General features: G+C 42.9%; 1 protein-coding gene across 3 annotated transcripts in view; it reads right to left on the bottom strand.

Annotated features, from left to right (window-relative positions):
• Positions 1–18,631, bottom strand: part of Neb (nebulin) — a 199,123-nt gene that overhangs the window by 14,365 nt on the left and 166,127 nt on the right. For all 3 annotated transcript variants that reach the window (XM_051167175.1, XM_051167177.1, XM_051167176.1), the window contains 15 exons: positions 15,257–15,367; positions 14,388–14,492; positions 13,625–13,729; positions 12,101–12,205; positions 9,149–9,259; positions 8,584–8,694; positions 7,930–8,043; positions 6,816–6,920; positions 5,935–6,039; positions 5,259–5,363; positions 4,529–4,621; positions 3,256–3,348; positions 1,727–1,819; positions 1,096–1,188; positions 145–237 (listed from right to left, as the gene is read on the bottom strand). In XM_051167175.1, the coding sequence (XP_051023132.1) occupies positions 145–237; positions 1,096–1,188; positions 1,727–1,819; positions 3,256–3,348; positions 4,529–4,621; positions 5,259–5,363; positions 5,935–6,039; positions 6,816–6,920; positions 7,930–8,043; positions 8,584–8,694; positions 9,149–9,259; positions 12,101–12,205; positions 13,625–13,729; positions 14,388–14,492; positions 15,257–15,367 (1,542 nt within the window). The remainder of the gene's footprint in view (positions 1–144; positions 238–1,095; positions 1,189–1,726; positions 1,820–3,255; positions 3,349–4,528; positions 4,622–5,258; positions 5,364–5,934; positions 6,040–6,815; positions 6,921–7,929; positions 8,044–8,583; positions 8,695–9,148; positions 9,260–12,100; positions 12,206–13,624; positions 13,730–14,387; positions 14,493–15,256; positions 15,368–18,631) is intronic.

Genomic DNA, 18,631 nt, shown 5'->3' with positions numbered 1-18,631 from the left:
AAGATTCAGTTGGTGAGTTTGTTTTGGTTTTGTTTTTTCAAAGAATTTGTTAAAATTATTATAAAGGGACAAATAGTAAAAGTTTTTGCTTTATCGAAATTAATTCTTTTTAATATGGAGTTAAAGGAACTGTCTCGCAAATACCGAGCTAAAGTTTTCTTGATTGCGCTTGACTCTTTCCATCTCAGGGGTGACAGGTAGGGGGGTCCCCTTGCTCAGGTTCTCTTTGTACAATATCTGCGTGCACAGAACCGACAGTCATATCAGCCAGGAGCCAGCTTTTAGGCAGATTTCACCTTATAATAAATCTTGAAGATTTTACAAAGAAATAAAATAAGACTAAGAAATAGAGTGAGTGAGAAACCATCACAGTTGGTCTCTTGGGGTCCTCAGTGCACACACAGGGTTGCTTAGCTTACACATACTCTTCAAATACACAGGGTTAGGCTTTATCATACAACATTTAAGCTGACTGTAGTTACTATCTATAATGAGTTAGAGACAACACTGCATCAGAAAAAAAGAGGGTTTGGGGAGACTAAATATTCATAAGCATTAAAACTACAAAAATCAGCTTGGCAGTGACCCTGAAGACACTCCACGAGAAAGCTCACTTTGATCTTGTATGGCATACAACAACGCTCGCTGACATAAGTAAACAGATGTTCCTGAGTTACTGTGAATCGGTCTTTTGTCTTCAAATGTAGATGTTTAAGAATCATGACTATTTAGGAAAAGCTACAACTATTAAAAAAAATCAAGCCACAATAAATACAATTCTGATTAATGCTGTCCTTTGAGGAAGGATGTTAGGTTTAACTTTTGACTTGTACCACACTAGTTAGAACTGGAGGAAGGAGACGAAGAACGGTAGGTTTTTAAGGGAATGGATACAAAGCTGGGTTGTAAAGAAAACAGTTAAAATTTCACACCTGTATTACAGATTGCATTAGGTTTGGGTTGAAATATGAAGTACTATTGGTATCATTCTTTCATTATATGAGCTTAGTAATTTTACATTTGTATGTTAAAGACAGTAATGTTACTATTATTTTAGTGAGAATTAGGGTTGGGAATTTTGCCCCTGAGAAATACCGAGCTAAAGTTCTCTTGATTGCGTTTGACTCGCTCCATCTCTGGAGTGATGGCTGTAGGGGTTCCTTTCCCCAAACTTTCTTTGTACAAGACCTGTGAGATACAAGAAAGTACCCAGAAGACATTTAAAACAAACACAGACACAGGAGGGGGGAAGGGGGCAGGGGAGAGGGGGAAGGGGGAAGGGGGCAGGGGGTGGGGGGCAGGGGGGAAGGGGGCAGGGAGGGGAAGGTGGGGAGGGTGGGACATGGGTGAGGAAGGGATTTTTAGATAGCAGTGTTTAGTCAGGGCAATGCTTTCACATGTCACAATTTTACAGAAGAAATGTACACTTCTATGTCTTAGAAAGGTACAGTAGGAAGCACTGGGTTCTAGGGTGCAAGCACCCGGAGGAAGCTTGTTAATGGTGCTAACAGTATTTCAGTTCTAGCTCACACCAGTCAGTTGCTAAAAATGTTAAAGAGCAATGAGGAGGGTGGCCATTTTGAATCAGGTCAGGTGGTTTTTGTCAGAAGATGATACACAAACACACACAGAATCATTAAGCTGTTACTTTGAAAAGTTGGTTATCTGGTAGTTTTTTTTTTTTTTTAATGGGAAAGAATTTCTTATCTCGTATATCTGTAAATACCGAGCTAAAGTTCTCTTGATTGCGTCTGACTCTCTCAATCTCTGGGGTGACCGTGGTTGGGGTGCCTGTGCCCAGGTTTTCTTTGTACATAACCTGCGGAATAATTAGAACAGCCAGAAAGCAGAGTGACCACAAGTGCTTCAGACGACAGCTGCGTGAGGGGCTCTGATAGGCATCCATAAAAACAAGCTGCTTTTATAAAATCAACTTAGGGACAGAGGAAAACAGAATCCACAGATATTTGTAGAAATTTTGCCCCTTTGAAAACTGGGCATCAAAATTTGCATTTTCCACAGCCAATACTTAGTATATTCTTAAAATGCATTAAATTATGGTAAAAACATTTCATTAACAACGAGAAACATTCTTGACTAGCATGTGTAAAGCCTTGGGCTCAGTTGCCAGTAACCTCCCCCTCCAAAAAAAAAAAAAAAAAAAAAAAATTATAACACTCCAACCCAAGATAACCATTTTATTGTATCCAGTCTTAATGTCTTGAGCATAGTAGATCTACATGTCTGTAGTCGAAGCATGTGTTTGTGTTATAATTTTCTAACCATGTGATGTTCTGATACTTATTCCTTCAGAGCCACTGAGAATTCTGTGCATTTCCTAATGAATTTCTTAGCATTTTACCATATGTGTACACACACACACACACACACACACACACACACACACACACACACACACACACAGGACAGGCTCTTAGGCTACTTAGCCCCGACTTGTGTTAAACTCCCAGTATTCCTCCTGCTTCAGCGTTGAGTTCTGGGGTTCCAGGCATACATCACCACGCCCCAGCTTTAATGAAGCCTTAGGTGATCCCGAGTTGGACACTTGATATGAGCAGGGATAATCTGCATTTCAGGAAGAGCATCTTTCTCTGAAATTTTTAGCCATGACTGCAGGATCAAGTAAGCTAGCTCTTGTTGGTTGGCCTTTTCCTACTGTGTTTATTTTTATGGTTTATTTGTGATGTTGGGACTGAACTCAGGGCCTACTGCTTAATAGACAAGTGTCCTACCACTGAACTGTGTCCTCAGTGCTTGCCCTAAATCTGTTTCCCATTAGGGGTACCACCTAAGAACTGTAAATTTTGTTAAGGGATGCCCACTTTCTAAACCTCTTGGCTCCTTCCCTCTTAATGAGTTCCAGCCTAGGCCTGGCGTCTTGGTGAGCACTGAGAATCCCAGCACACGGTGGCAGAGGCAGGTGGAGCACCTGAATAGAAGAAAACTACAGAAAGGCAAAAGTTGCCACTCAAAGCAACACAGAGTCTGTGGGCATTTTTTTTCCAGGTTAGTGGGCAGAAGATTCAAAATGAAGTTTGTAACACAGAGAGTCAAGGAGTCAAATGGAGTAAGCTATATAAGGCCTCTTGGCTACTTCTGCAACCTGAGGGGGACAGGGGAGGAGCCACAGCATCCCCAAGCATGGGAGGGCCTTTGGCAGAAGGAAAGGATGGATGGAACTAGGGTACCACCTGAGAGGTGGCCAATCACACAACTGCATGCAAGTGTCGGTACCGAGCTAATGTGCTTCTGGGTCTCCTTCACACGCTTCACTTCGGGCAGGTCAGGGATCGGAGTTCCCTGCCCAACTGCTTCCTTATACTTGACCTACACGGAAATAGGAATGCAAAGGTATTACTGCATGCTGAATTCTTCCTGCCACATGTGTAAGATTGACTAGTAGATCTGTTGTGCACCAATAGCACACATTCTACCATTGGGTCACACCCCATCTTTCTTTTAGTTTAGTGTTTCTCACTCTATAGACCAGGCTGCCCTCAGATTCACAGAGATCCACCTCTCTCTGCCTCAGTGAGTGGTGGGTTTAAAGCTGTGTGCCACCACACACAGACTGCCTTTTTTTCTTTAATTAAGCGCTTGCCATGGACTGTGGCTTTCTGAGGCATAGCAGCAAACAATCATGGGTTTCTTTCCTTCTTTTCCAAGTTCATCCTACTGTACCTCTCAGCGACCTCGGCATTTTTACTTCCTTTTTTTGCATTTTAATTATATATATATATATATATATATATATATATATATATATTAATTAATTTATTCAGATTACAACTCAATTGTTCTCCCATCACTTGTATCCTTCCGTGCCTCCCTCTGCTTCTTATGTGGAATAAATCCTTTGACCTGTTTACACAGACGAAGCCCAGTGAAGCCGTTTGGTCTGTCTGAGTGGCCAGCATTGCTCCTCTTGCACTTTGGGGCCATCCTTAATAAAATAAGGGCTACCTGTGCACAAATGGTGCAGGAGTAAAATCTGGCCCTGTAGACGGCTAGGGAGAACAGGTAGCATGCACTTCCGGAATGTCCTGGGTGAAAGGGTGATTCATACCCCACATAGGATGAGATGGGAAGCCATAAGATTTATCAGAAAGAATAATTATTCTAGGCTGTGCCATTTCACTTTTTTTTCTTTTGAACAAGACTTCTTGGGAGGCAATGGAAACCAGAGAATGCGTAAGTACAAAGAGGCCTCTTGTCTGCCAGCCTCTTCATATCCAACAGTTCATTTGATGAGGACAGATGTGGCCACATGTGTCTCTGGAAAGTCATTCTCTAATGCTGATATGTCCTGTTTTCTCACAAGCCTCTGCTTTCCACTTCTAACCTCACCTTTAGGAGGTGGCACATAGCATGCGATGATGGCGGTGCCCACACACCTGCTTTTAGGTTGGACCCTGTCTCTGGTGACAAGTTTTGGGTATAACTCAGAAGTCACAGATTTATCAAAGACAGGCTGAGAATAGCACGAGTGGCTCTGACATGTGCTTACCGAGCTGATGTGGTCCTGCGTTTGCTTCACTCTCAGCATCTCAGGGGTCTTTCCAATTGCTGTTCCCGGGGACACATCCTCTTTATATAAAACCTGGGCATTCAGAGTGAGGACAGTGTTACACAGAAAGAGAGGAACCCGGGCAGTGCCTGGAGAAGGACTAGCCACGTGGCTTCTGTGAAAACAGACACTATAGTGTTTCCAGGCAAGAGACGGAGTGGCCGTCCTGTCAGAATCAACGCCCCGAACCAGAGGCAAGGCCAGTCACTTGCCAGCTTTGAAGAGTTCTCTTCAAAGTATCACGGCATATTAATACAGAATGAGGAAAAAAAAAAAAAACAGAAAACACTGATTAAAAACCACAGAAACCATTAAAGAAGTGCACAGTCAGTCAGTTATTTTGGAGAAGGCTAATAAAAGAAAACCACATCACAAAGAAATCCATCTTCTTGGAACAATACAACACGTGTTACTGTCTGAGTTACTGTTTGAGATTAAAAAAATACGTATAGAAAGAGAAGAGTTATTTTGTTAGGTTTAAGTTATTTCAATTGTTCTCAGGAGTGACGGTTTGGAAACAAAGTACTGGGGCATTTTACCAGGGACCCACTAGCATTAACTGGGCAAGTTAGAGGTTAATTGCCTGTGTCAGCCTGGGGCCCGGGTACCTTCTTAAAGAGAACAGTATTATTAGGTTAGCATTTAGATGGAAAGTAAATCATGAATGTACCGAGCTGAAATTCTTTTGGTTTTCTTTAACACGCAGAATTTCTGGCGTGTCTTGAACAACTGTAATTTTCCCTTTACTGTTTTTAAGGTCACACTGGTATTGGAGCTATGAAGAAAGAGTAAATATCCTGTTAAGATTTCAACATTCTCTTACACATTTTATAATTGTTCTGTATTGCGGGTGGGACGTTAGAATTTTACACTAATGACAGCCCATCCCACAACAATCCCAATGTGGTAGCCAAGTCGTTAAGAAGTTTGGAGAGAAACAGTGATGGAGCGTGGCTAGAGACTCCCAGGATTGAGCCTGGGGCCTCACACCTCACAAAGAGCATCCTCTAATGCCAACCTATGTTTGACTACAGACACAGAAACTAAATTTTAAGAACCTAAAACGTATTAAAATTTTTTAGAAAAGTATTTCTTGCTGAGATTTAGTTTAAAAAGGACATGTCACCAGTTTAAAAAAAAAAAAGATGGTAATATTTGTATTCAGTGACAAGGAGCCATTTACTGAGCAGGTAAGCCTTCCTTGCTCACAGGGGATTAAAACACACGGGCGAGCCCAGAGAAGACTCATGTCTGCTCCTCTCTATCACAGGATGCCAAGTGCATGTCCCCAAAGCCACGCCCCTTTAGCCTGCCCACCACTGGGACTTAGCCGAACAGAAACTTACAAGGCTGAAGTTCTTCTGGTTCTCACGGACTCTTTGCATTTCTGGAGTGTCCAAAACAGTCTCATAATATGACATGGACTTCTCTGCGTCTTCTTTGTACTTTTTCTGGAAATGGTTCCAAGAAATAGAGAAAGTGAGCCCACAGTCATGCAGGCTGGTAAACCTGAAACAGCCTTTCTACTGCAGGAGAGGGAAGGGTTGTTGCATCCTGCCCAGGCAGGTACATCCTGCTCATCACTGAAGAGTACTAACGTAGGAAGAAATGCTATTTATTTTTATCATATATATGTATATATATATTTTTGTTTGTTTGTTTGTTTCTGAAACAAGGTCTTGCTGTACAGCCCACTCTCCCATTATCTCCAAGTGCTGAGATTACAAGTATGTGCCACCCCAGGCCAAGCTTTCATGTTCTTTGTCACACGATTTGCAGGAAGCTGGAAGCTATCCAGCCTGGGATGCCTCAGGCAGTTTGTGTCACCCAAGTTGATGACGACTCAGTCCCAGCCACAAGTGGAGGGGTCTCTGTGTCTTCCACAATGCGTTCATACACCTTAAACTCACATTATAACAGATGCTAAAATAGCCATCAATTGTGAGTGTACCATCAACACCCTCTTTTGCAATTGGAAATTCCCTTATAATGTCTTGAGTTTTTTCCTTTCCAATGCTTCGGCTAGAACCCAGGGTGTCACACGTTGTCACTGAGGTGTCCACACCCAAACCCTTCTTACAATCTATCTTTAAATCCGGTTCAGAAATCTCAATTCTGACTCAGACCGGCGCTGTAAATAAAGGTCTTCTGTTGTGGTGGGGAAAACAGTTATGGGAAAAGAATTCGTCAGGACTAAGGAAACCTTTGCCCTGAGGAACATCCTTACCTGGCTAGAAAGGTTCTTGACCTGCTGAGCATGAATGATCTCTGGGGTATCAACAACAGAAGTGAAATTGGCTTTTTCCATTTCGGCTGACTGCTTGTACTTAATCTGCAAAAGGGCACCCAACAGTCCGCTGAATGTTTACGAAGCACAGCATCTGTTAGCTTCGTTGACTTAAGAGGTGATCATATTCCTTTTCCACCCCACCCCCCGGCATTCGATAACATTTCTTCCTGTCGTGTTTATAGTCTTTTGTGTGTGTGTGTGTGTGTGTGTGTGTGTGTGTGTGTGTGTGTGTTTATAGTTTTTAAAGCTTTACTTTTTTTTTTTTTTTTGTGTGGGTGTTTTGCCTGTGATGTCTGTGTGTGCACCACGTGCACGCCCGGTGCCTGCAGAGGCCAGGTGAGGACACTGGATCTCCTAGAGTGGAAGTTATAGAGGGCAGTGAGCTGAGATGTGGTGCTGGGAATCTAATCTGGGTCCTCCACAAGAGAAGCCTGGGCTCGTAGCTGCTAAGCCATCTTTCCTGCTTCCTGTTTATAGTTTTATATTAAAGAGTGGGAATCAGAAAGGTCTTGGTTGTTGAAAGACTTCCTATCCACTTGGATGGAGGATGAGTATGGGCAAAGGGAATCTCAGGTAGATAAAGCAGGGTTTTTGTTGTTTTGTTCTTATCTTTTGTCTTATTTTGTTTTTGCATAAGATCTGACATGAGAGAGCCTTACAAACACTGGATGCCTAAAAAGATGTGTTTTTAATTGAGGTCTAGAAGCAAGGGGGAAAGAGGACTCCACAAGCAATCTAACGAAGGTGTTCTTAGTGCCAGACAAGGAGTGGATTGACTAAGAAACAAGCTGGTTAGAAGCTGCCCCAGCTCCACATAGTAATTTGACCCTCCAGCTTCTGCATTTTGTTCTGACTGTCCCCAGTGGTGGTAGACTCAGAAAGGCAGACAGAAGCAGCCTGGCAAAGAGTCCCTGGGCCTCACATTTACAGCAGATGCTTAAGGATGCTAAACAATGTCACTGTCAAACAAATACAATGACAGAGAGCCAACAATACATCCTTATAACCACGGCCACCTTTTGGAAAGACGAGCATGCGCACAAGCACTGACCTGGCTGGCAATGTCTGTAGCATTCCTGGCCCGCATAAAGTCTGGGGTCTCATTGGCCATGGCATTGAGGCCTCTTCCTTTGACTTCCAGCTCCAAGTCTCGCTTATATTCTCTCTGTAGAAGAATTGTTTTTTGTTGTTGTTGTTTTGTTTTTTTTTAAAGAAAAATGTCACCTGCCTTCTCTTGGATGGTAACAGAACTGCATGAATAAAAATCCACGTAACATGCCCCTTCAGTAATTGCAGGTGACGTCCTTGCCAGCTGCCTGCACCAGACAGGATGGCATGCTTGTTCATCTTGTTCCACATACAGTGGCATCAATCAAGGCAAGTCCGTTAACACAGAAAGTAAAATTTAAATGTAGTTTGGTACATAATTAGGATTAAATTTAGGTGCACACCATCCCAGGGTGGTATGATGCTTTCATTTAAATGAGCAGTGTGAATACATCAAAACTAGATCAAGTAATATCAGATTCTAATTGGTTATGACAACTTCTATAGACACAATCTGTTTTCATATCTACTCATCAGAAATTGACATGTATTTTGTTCAGCAGTTAATAATTATTATTTTTCTCTCTCTTGGTTTAACTTGGGTAGGATGAAAGTGCCATATGAATTATGTACATGCAATAGTTGGCCATGGTTATACCTCATTGAGGATTTGAGTGGCATTCTTTGCTCTCAGCATGTCAGGAGTATCTTCCATTTCAGTGAGACCTCTCCCACGGATGCTTTCTTCTAGATCTTTCCTATACTCTTTCTATATTACAAAATAAAATCAACAAAACTGACAAAGACTGGATTGTTCTCTTCAGTGAAGAGCCAAGAACCAAACCAAAATGAATGAATGAATAAATAAATAAATAAAACAACTATTCCAATTTTTAACAGTTGAGTAAGTAAACATGTGAGTAAATGCAGGGTGTATGGTTCACAGTTGTTGTTAATTATTAAAAACAAAACTAGAAATTAATAGAATACTAAGGTAGGCATGTTTTATTAGATTTGCTATAGAATACTAAGGTAGGCGTGTTTTATTAGATATTCCACTTTCAAAATTAGAAGAATTAAAATGGGTCATAGATTAGACAGTAGTATCAAACATGGGAATGTCACCCAAGAGTCTGCGTCAGGTATGACCCCAGGAGGAACACAGCAATGAGTCATTAGTGTGATTATTGGGTGAAGAGGGAGGGAAGCCGAGTGGCTACTACCTCGCTTGCTATTTTGGTTGCATGTCTGACATGTAACAAAGCTGGCGTGACCTCCAGGCCCGTCAGGTTTCTGCCTTTAATGGACTCTTCGTACTCTTTCCTATATTCTTTCTAATATGAGTGGGAAGGAAAAACAAGAAAGACTGTTAGAATCCACATTTCAGTCCTAAGGAGAACAAGCATATTTTCTTTCAGGGTTTGGCCTCTTAATCACACTTCTGACCAAGGTCACACATTTGAAAACTGTCTCATTGTTCTGGAAATACTTTGCTGGCTCCAGAGAAACTGTGAAGCTCTTTCATGACCCCCACAGACTCTATCTAAGGTTGTGATGGAGTTGACCCTAACCACAGTGGGAGGATGGATGGGCTATCAACTTAAAAATCTACTCTCTGGGTGAGCCGGCCCTGCTCTGATGGCATGGTGGTGGGAGAGTGGGCCCTGCCCTGGGGACTCCAGAGCCGATGGGCTGGCCCTGCCCTGATGACACAGGAGCGAGAGAGCAGGCCCTGCCCTGAGGACAAGGGAGTGGGCCCTGATCCAGGGCTCTGCGTGAACCCCACCCCAACATCTACCCCATGTATGACCTGCTGGAACACATGAAGGGACAGGACCTACAGATTCAAAGATAAAGAATCTCCTTGACACACAGCAACAACAGGGCTATCCGACAACAGTCCCAGTGAGGATCCAGTAATGATAGTGTAGGCCTCCAACCAGACCCATGACTCGTAGCAATGAACATTTGAAAGCAAACATAGGTGGGCAAAAGGCTATACTGTGTGATACACTATAGCTTCTGTGACAAGACTTTTGTTTTATTTTACTGGGGGGAGGAGAGGAATTTTGGTGCATGACATGTAAATCATAGGCATTCCATAAAAGTATAAGAAAAATCTACTCTCTTCCTGAAACTGTCCCATTTAATTTTTTTTTTAAATTATTATTTCCATGACTGTGGGTGATGTGTGAATGAGTGCTCAGGTCACGGTGTGGACGTGGAGGGCAGGGACAACTTGCAGGGGTTGGTTCTCTCCTTGACTCTTGTGGCGCTTCAAGATGGAACTTGGGTTATTGGGCTTCGGTTTCACATGCCTTATACACTGACCCATCTCCTGGTCCTGTCCCACTTTATTTTATTTTATTTTTTATGTGTATGGGAGCATTGCCTGCCTAGGCCAGAAGAGGGTGTTGGATTCTTCAGGAATTGGAGTTACAGACTGTTGTGAGCTGCCAATGGGTGCTGGGAATCAAACCTGGATCTTCTGGTAGAGCAGCCAGTGTGCTCTTAACCACTGAGCCCTCATCTCACCGGCTCTTTCACCATTTTTTAAAAAATGGGGACAAATATTTTCTCAGAATTTGCAGCGGCTCCAAGGGGTAAAATTAGGAAGAAGAACCCGAGGGACTGATCGGCATTTGGTACTTTTCACCATCATGGCATTTTATTTATTTTTTGAGATGTGGCAGGCTGGCTTTGAACTCATGATCCTCCTGCATAAACCTGCTGAGATTACAGGTGTCTGTCACCACCCCGGCTGTATCTTCCATTTCTACCTCTTCATTTAACAGTCAACACCGACCATGCGTCAGCGCGTTGCTAGGCTCTGGCATTATGGTGCAGACAGACACAGTCATGTCCTCTTGGGCCCCAGGGAGGCATCAAGGGGCTTGTGGCCTATTAATCTCTGAACAGACTAGGTGGATAGTGAGGTGGAGCATAGAACTCTGTGGTTTCGCCCGTGATTGCGAGAAAGGGTTATTCCCCTCTTCCCTGATCTTTTCAACACATGACTTCACTTGCACAGAGATCAGGAATAGATGTTAGAAGCATGCTTTTGTAACTTCATATCTTCATGGGGTTCTTAATACCCCTAAAGTTGCAAGAGTACACCCCTATAGTGCTTAATTCAGATTCAACAATCACTTGAACCTGTTTCAAACTTTTCATGACCTGCATTCCATATACCAGGAAAGTCTACAAACTATTTTTCTTCAAACAAACAAAAATCAAATCATTGGTTGTTATAGTTGGAGAGAGGCTTCCAGGAGAAGAGGCAAGCAGGATCCCAAAGGCCCATATCTCTGGGAGTCTAAGTAAAGTTCCATTCTTCACTATGGCCCAAAATGAAAAAGAGGTTTTTTGTTTGTTTTGTTTTTTAAATCTCTGCTTTTCGTTATAGGGAATATGGCATCTTGACTTTCCCCCCATACAATGTATATAGTATACTTTGATCATATCTTGCACCTCCCCCACCCCATCATGGGCTCTGTCTCTTTGTCTTTCTTTTTCCCCCTTCTTCCTTCCTGGTCTTCTTCACAAATAGTTGCCTCTCTGCATTCGTGGATTCTGCAAACCTAGGACACGTGTCTGAGTCTGGCTCATTCCACTTGAGATGATGACCTCCAGTCCCATCCACTTCCTTACAGGTTCCGTGACTCTCTCCTTTAGGAGCCAGTAGAACTCCACTGTGTATTTATAAAGCATCACTTTCCCCATAGCTATTCGTCTATTGATGGGCAAGCAGGCTGATTGCCTGGCTTGGCTGGAGTAAACTTCTGGCCCGGTAGACATGGGTGCGCAGGTATGGATGCTCTGTTGTTTGGTTTGAGGCATCCCACAAAGTGGACCGCGCGGTGAAGCAGTGATGCAGCTTCGCAGCGCGAACTTTAAACTCAGCAAAGGAAAATTCAAGCCATATTCCACATAACTTTCTCATTTTTAGGAATAAGTGTATCCTAATCTTATGAAAATGTTTATTGGAACAAAACATTTTAAAGAAAATGATTGTGTTGTGGGATCTCAGCAGTGAGCGAGATTTTTAGGTTTCAAAGCTATACTTTCCTACTGCTTAAGGGTAACGGTTCAGGAGGCTGGAAACGTTCCTGGGCTGAGCAGGCATTCACTGGCTTGGTGGTGTAATTGCTCTGTGGTGTTTCTGTAGGACTTACCCCACTCTGCATCTGCTGAGACTCTTTGGCAGTAACGTATGTGGGAGTCTCAAAGTCCAGCATGGGCTTTCCTCGTTCTTTTTCATATTTTTCTTTGTATTTCACCTAGTGATGAGAAAAATCTGTTAACTATCTCACTGCTGGTCAATTCCGAGTCAGGGGCTTTATTTATGGACAGCAATTTATTAATTGATTTAATATCATCTGAGACAGGCTCTCACAATGCATCACAGGCTGCCTGTGAACTCACAATCCTCCTGCCTCAGCTTCCTATGGATTGGTGTCACCAGAATAGGCCACTACCCGGCAAGGGAAAGGACTTTCAGCTGCCAAATTTTACTCAGTTGGATCATCTATTGTCATTCAGACTTTCCTGTTGTATTATATAGACCTAGGACTTTTGAGTTGATGCCTGTGGATGGGGTAGGGTTGGGGATGAAAATCAATGCTGTCTGAAAAGAGTAACCTGCAATGTTTAGATTTAACTTAGAGATACGAAAGAATTATTGGCAACAATCAGCTGACAGAAATATTGATTTCTGGAAATGATGTGTGGAGAAAATTGCCCATATATGAGTTTGGCCAAGACTTGATATAGATATCTTAATCCTTTGACAATAATAGCATCTGTCAATATTTCTGATAAAACCCCTAGATCTTTGATAAGAACTATCATCAGAGACCTGTGGTCTTTACTGAATGGAGAATGTGTGTGGCTTTATAAACAAATAGCTCTTTCCGGGCCATCACTCTTTATATATTCTACTATTAATTATAAAATGGCATTGAAAGGGAAACTAGTTTACATATGGACCAAATTCCAAATCAACCTGACATTATCAAGTACAATTTGTCTCTTCCTTACAACAGGCTATTAATAATAGGGGAGTCACATACACAGAACATTTCACAGAGGGGAAACTGAGAGACAGAAAAGCCTTTCCATGCACAACTTCAATGGCATCTCTCAACTCCTCTTGATTATGATGGGACACTGGCAGAGGCCACACACAGCTTTGCATGGGATATGGGGGCACTTATGGTAACTCAGCCCTCTGGCTGACACCCCAGGGGACCCCATAATGGTGGTTTTGTGATAGGAAGGCCATGTTAATAGTTAAAAGCTCTTTCCTCTGAGAAAACTGGTAACACATCATGCCTCCTGCAGTGCTAGATCTGGTCACCTGTCTAGCAAAATCTTCCTCTTGGACGTCCCATCATCTACCAGTGTTCCTGCCTTGGGTCATAGACCCAAGGGTCACTTCAGGGTTACTGTGAGGGGTTTGTCTCTCTGGGAAATTAATTGTCATAAGATGCCCCGTGATAAGATGAATAACAAGCAGTACAGCAGGTACATTTTTCCATTCTACATAAATGCTCTTAACGTGACAATCTCAACATGTTGCTGAACTCAGAGTCCCAGTACCTGTGTTTTCTCAAACTACGGTTATTAAAAGGCCCATTCCTAGAGCGGACCTCATACTGGGTTTTGACACCGTGGGTATGGGGAAGCCATGGACTTACTATACTCTGCAGCTCCGTGGCTTCTCTGTGGTGTAGCTGTTCCAGGTTATCGGGTATCGTGTGGTAGTGACCTTTGCTCTTCTCATAGTTCTTCTTGTACTGGTACTGAGCGGAAGAAGCAAGAAAAACACATCAGTGGAAAGGCTCCACAACATCTCGTCTTCCCTCTTTAGGTTAGGTGTCTGGGACTAAGCGCGTGGCACATGACTTCAATCTTGGCATTCAGAAGCAGAGAGGTCAGATGTCTATGTGTTCAAAGCCTGTCTGGTTTACATAGCATGGTCCAGGCCAGCCAGGGCTATGCAGAGAGCCCTTGACAATACCCCCCACCCCCCACACCGCCAAAAAAAAAAGAAAGAAAAAGGTTGGCTTGATAAAGCTCCACGTGCAATGCTGTTGATAAATGTCAGATGCAAATGGTGCTGGTGTGGCTGTATCTATTGGTATCATTGAAGGTGAAAGGCTGTTTTAGATGAGTCCCTTATATTCTTATAAGGACTAGAGCTACGTGTTTTTTGTTTTTCTCCTGGGCCTCAAACCCATGGGTAAACACTATGGAGCTATCTCCCCATCCCCAATAGAAGCATTTTTTTTACATTCCCAGAGGCCTCGTGGTCGATGCAGAATGGGTAGATCAATTTGCAGGAATAAATATCATCAAATAGAAAATTTGTAATAGAGGGGAGACTACGGGAGCCCAGAGGAGGGAATGAGCTGCAAATGGCTGAAAGCAGTTATTTCCAGAACCAATGACTGAGCTTACAGAACTGGCAAGCTGGCTTGTATTCAGGACGTGATGCATTATCAGAGATTCCTTCATGTCAGTCACAGGCTTGTGGAGTTTCTTCAGGTCAGCCTTATATTTCACCTAGTGGTAAAGAAGGAAAAACTGGCAATCAGATACACAGGAAATTGAAAACAGCACTAAGGAAAGTGACAGTAAGATATCCCTTCATGAAACAAACTCTGGGGATGGCTGTGAAGGAAAACCACTTTGCATTGTTACCAAAAAGTGGAAATGCCTGGAGTGCCATTAATAGAAACATGGATATCGTTAACAAAAGTGTGATATACACATGGGAATATTACTCAGCCATGAAATGGAATGCAGAGCTAATTAATGCTGCACTGTGGCAGAATCTGGAAATGTCATGCTAAATAAAATAAGACACAAAGACAAATATTGTAGTATTTCATCTATATGAAATCTGTAAACTAGGCAGATTCATACAAACAGGGAAGTTGCCAGGAACTAAGGGAAGTAAGAGCTGCTTAATGGTTTTGTTTGGAGTAATTAAAGAGCTTTGAAATAGTGGTGGGGAAAACAAACAAACAAAAAGAAATGGTGGTAGTTGGAGAACAGTTTGAATGTGATTAATGATCCTCAAATATGATTAAAATGGTAAACAGTATGTTATGTCATTTACCACAATTAAAGAACATACTTCAGCCAGGTGGGATGGTGCACGCCTGTAATCCCAGCACTCAGGGAGGCAGAGGCAGGTGGTTTGCTGTGAATTCGAGGCCAGCCTGGTCTACAAAGTGAGTCCAGGACAGTGAAAGATACACAGAGAAACCCTGTCTCGAAAAACAAAAAACAGACAAACAAACAAACAAACAAAAAGAACATACCTCACTTGCCAGGTTGTTAGCATCTTTCATAGTTTTGTAGAGCTGGCTGTCTTTTGGATTGAATTTTGGTGTCTTGCCCTTCTCTTTGTCAAAATTTTCTCTGTATTTAACCTAACAACAAACGCAGACATCTAGATTACTTCTGAGCTTCTGATTAAGGAAACATAAACAGTAGTGAATGTGCCCATGTTATAAATGCTCACACAGTTTGTTACCCCAGTAAGGCAGTTTTAAGGGCATAAGGGAGTACTGTCCATAGTTACACAGGAAACAGACCATCAGGAGTGGTATGAAGTGATGTGGGACAGTACTGACTTTGCTCATCCTATTTTCTGGAGGCATCAACATGACATCTTGCTAATGCAGGTCACAACTAAGCAGTAAAAGCCTTAGGCTGGCTGGGTGCTGGCAGTGGTGGAGCACACCTTTATTCCCACACTTGGGAGGCAGAGGCAGACAGATCTCTGTGAGTTTGAGGCCATTCTGATCTACAGAGTGAGTCCAGGATCGCCAAGGCTACACAGACAAACCCTGTCTCCAAAGCCAAAAACATATAAACCAAAGCTTTAGGCTGAAGTCAGAGAGGCTATCCACAATTCTGGGATCATTTTAGCTTGCCCAGCTGGATACCTCAATCATCATAGATACAATCTAAGGAACTGAGAGGGGGTTGTAAATATCAAATGTTGAGAAGTAAAAGCTTGTTAAGCTTGGCAAAATTATTATTTTAAAATAGAACTTTGATTACATCACCACCACCACCACCATTGTCATTATCATCATCATCCTCTCACAGGGGCTGGATAAGATGGATTAGCGGGTAATGGCTTCAAGTATCAGATTTGAAATAAAGAAGCAAGACACTTTAGAGTGATGAGGAATGTAAGAATGATTGTCTTTCTGTTGCACTTAAGAGTAAGGATATGCAAAGGAGTGAATGAAAGGAAGAGATGGTCATTATGGCCAAGACACACAACAACATGGCTACTCATTGGAGAACCCAACCAAAGAAGGGAGTGACAGAAAACTTCCCTTATTGACAGACAAATGGGTGCTTTCATCACTAACAATTGAAGATCAAGTCTAGAAGTCCACTGGCAAGTCCTCTCTTGCTACAGGTTACACCAATTTAAAGGGCAGCATTTGGCTCTTAGGTTTGGAACATTCCCTCCAAATTGAAGCCCTTGGCTCAGGAGGTAGAGAGGAGATAAACAAAAGGCTAGTGTGGGGGAAAGAATGGACCTTGGAAGATTCTTGAGTGTCTCTACCAACAGTATAAAAGGGAGAAACAGTGGATAGGGTGGAAGCCAAGCAGCCAACTCCAGAAAGAAAGAATGCTGTTCAGGCTGCGGTTGCCTGCAAGCTGTGTGAGAGGTCGGGGCTGTAGGCTTCAGGAGACCTGACCATGGTGCAGTGGCCTTTCTTTGAAGCAGCTGCTTGTGAGTTATCCCTGCTCCTTGGATGTACCCCCTCATCCATACTCTTGTTGGTAACCCCCTCTCCCCAAATAACCCTCATTGGTTCTCCATAATTGAACTTTGTTGCAATCACTACTTTGGCCTATTGTGAGCTCCCTCTCTGGGGAAATAGATGTGTCTTGTGTCTACTCAAGAAACATCTGTCACACAACCCAGGGTAAGTCATAGGTTAAATCCTCTCTCAACCTGCACCAGAGACATCTACTGATTCTCCTTGCAGCTGATGGTGGTTAACACAGAGACTCCCAACAAGAAAAGGAAAAAAAGTGTTACTCATCCCCATACCAAGATACCTCAACTCTGTCAGATTTAAGATCAGGGCCCCCAAGGCTTCATCTTGGTGCTCCCCTACTACCTGACAGGCCCAGCAGAACAGGAGGACAGACACAGAGACTGTGTGAAGTCTAAAATCAACAAAGCCGCCACACAGGAGAAGAGGCCCCCATGGCAGTAGGACTCACACATTCTGTCAGCATGCAGAGAGGGACCATGCCTGAGGAGGGACAAGGAACTGCAGACACAAAGGCAGCCCAGGAGGCTGGAAGGCAAAGCCATACATCCCAGGAACAGAATGTCCCCAGTGCTACAATGCTACAGGGCTCTGCTCCGAAAGCAGTTCACTCCCAAACAAAGGGAAACCCCGTGGGAACCACATCAGAGTGGGAAGAGCTGGTGTCCAGCCCCAAAGGCAAAAGCTGATGTTGAAAAACCCGGAAGATTAGGGATGGTCACCACAGCCGTGACACCAAGAGAAAGTGCACTGGTCCACATAGGGGCAGAAAGAAACAGATACCCGTGCTGAGTGAAAACCAAACCTACCAGCACACAGAACACCTGCTTTCCATCTGAGAATTTGAGGTCTTTTCTGAATGAGTGACTGATCTGAAGAGCAGCCAATCCATTCCTCTCACCTTAGCTTTCTTCATTACATCCCAAATTTACTTACATTTTCATTTCTTAAAGTTCACAACACAGAAAACGATCAAAACTAGCACCTTTCTTCTCCATGGCCTAACAAGAGGTGGCATCCGGGCTCTGTCATCCCATAAGGCTCAGTTATTGGACTGCCACACACACAGTGCTGGAAGTGGTTATACATTAGCTTCCTTTCTTTTCTTTTTCTGTTTTGTTGTTGTTGTTGTTGTTGTTGTTGTTGTTGTTTGAAACAGGGGTTCTCTGTGTAACGGAGCCCTAGCTGTCTTTGTAGACTAGGCTAAACTCAAACTCACAGAAATCCACCTGCCTCTGCCTCTCAAGTGCCGGGATTAAAAGCATTACTCCACCATGCCTGGCCTAGTTTTATTTCTTATATTTATATTTTAACTATTTAATGTCTATTTAATAGTTTAACATCTAATTGTTTAGCTGGGTTTCAGGGCACTGAGTGAGATATTGGTACTTGGTACTTATAAAGACCGAAATACAATTGCTAAATAGAAAATTACTCCCACAAAGACTTGTTTTTACAGAGGACAAAGGAGCTACGAGGAAAATATTTCAGTATCTTCCTGCTCCAAGTTTGTTTCAAAAGTAAAGCTTTGAGAAGGAGAGACCATATGATAAGCACCCCCTACCACACACACAACAATTTCTCACAGCATTCTACATGTTTTAACACACAAAAATAAAACAGGAAAAAGTGTGACCTGGTCAATCCTCTGACCAAGGCCAAGAAAACAAAGCCAGAGGAACTGCCTTGCTGGCTTCATTCTTCCATTACTGATGAGAAACTTGTTTCCTCATCGTGGGTGCATGTGTTACACACACACACACACACACACACACACACACAAACACACACACGTCATCGAGGTGTTCCACTTAGGTACACAGCAAAACAGCAATGTCAGAAAGAGAAAAACCACCCACAGCTGTGGTCCCTTGGGCCAGGGGCTAC

The sequence above is a fragment of the Acomys russatus genome, chromosome 24 (genome assembly GCF_903995435.1).
Source record: "Acomys russatus chromosome 24, mAcoRus1.1, whole genome shotgun sequence".
In the NCBI taxonomy this organism is placed as follows: Eukaryota; Metazoa; Chordata; class Mammalia; order Rodentia; family Muridae; genus Acomys; species Acomys russatus.
This window is presented reverse-complemented; position numbering and strand designations above follow the sequence as displayed.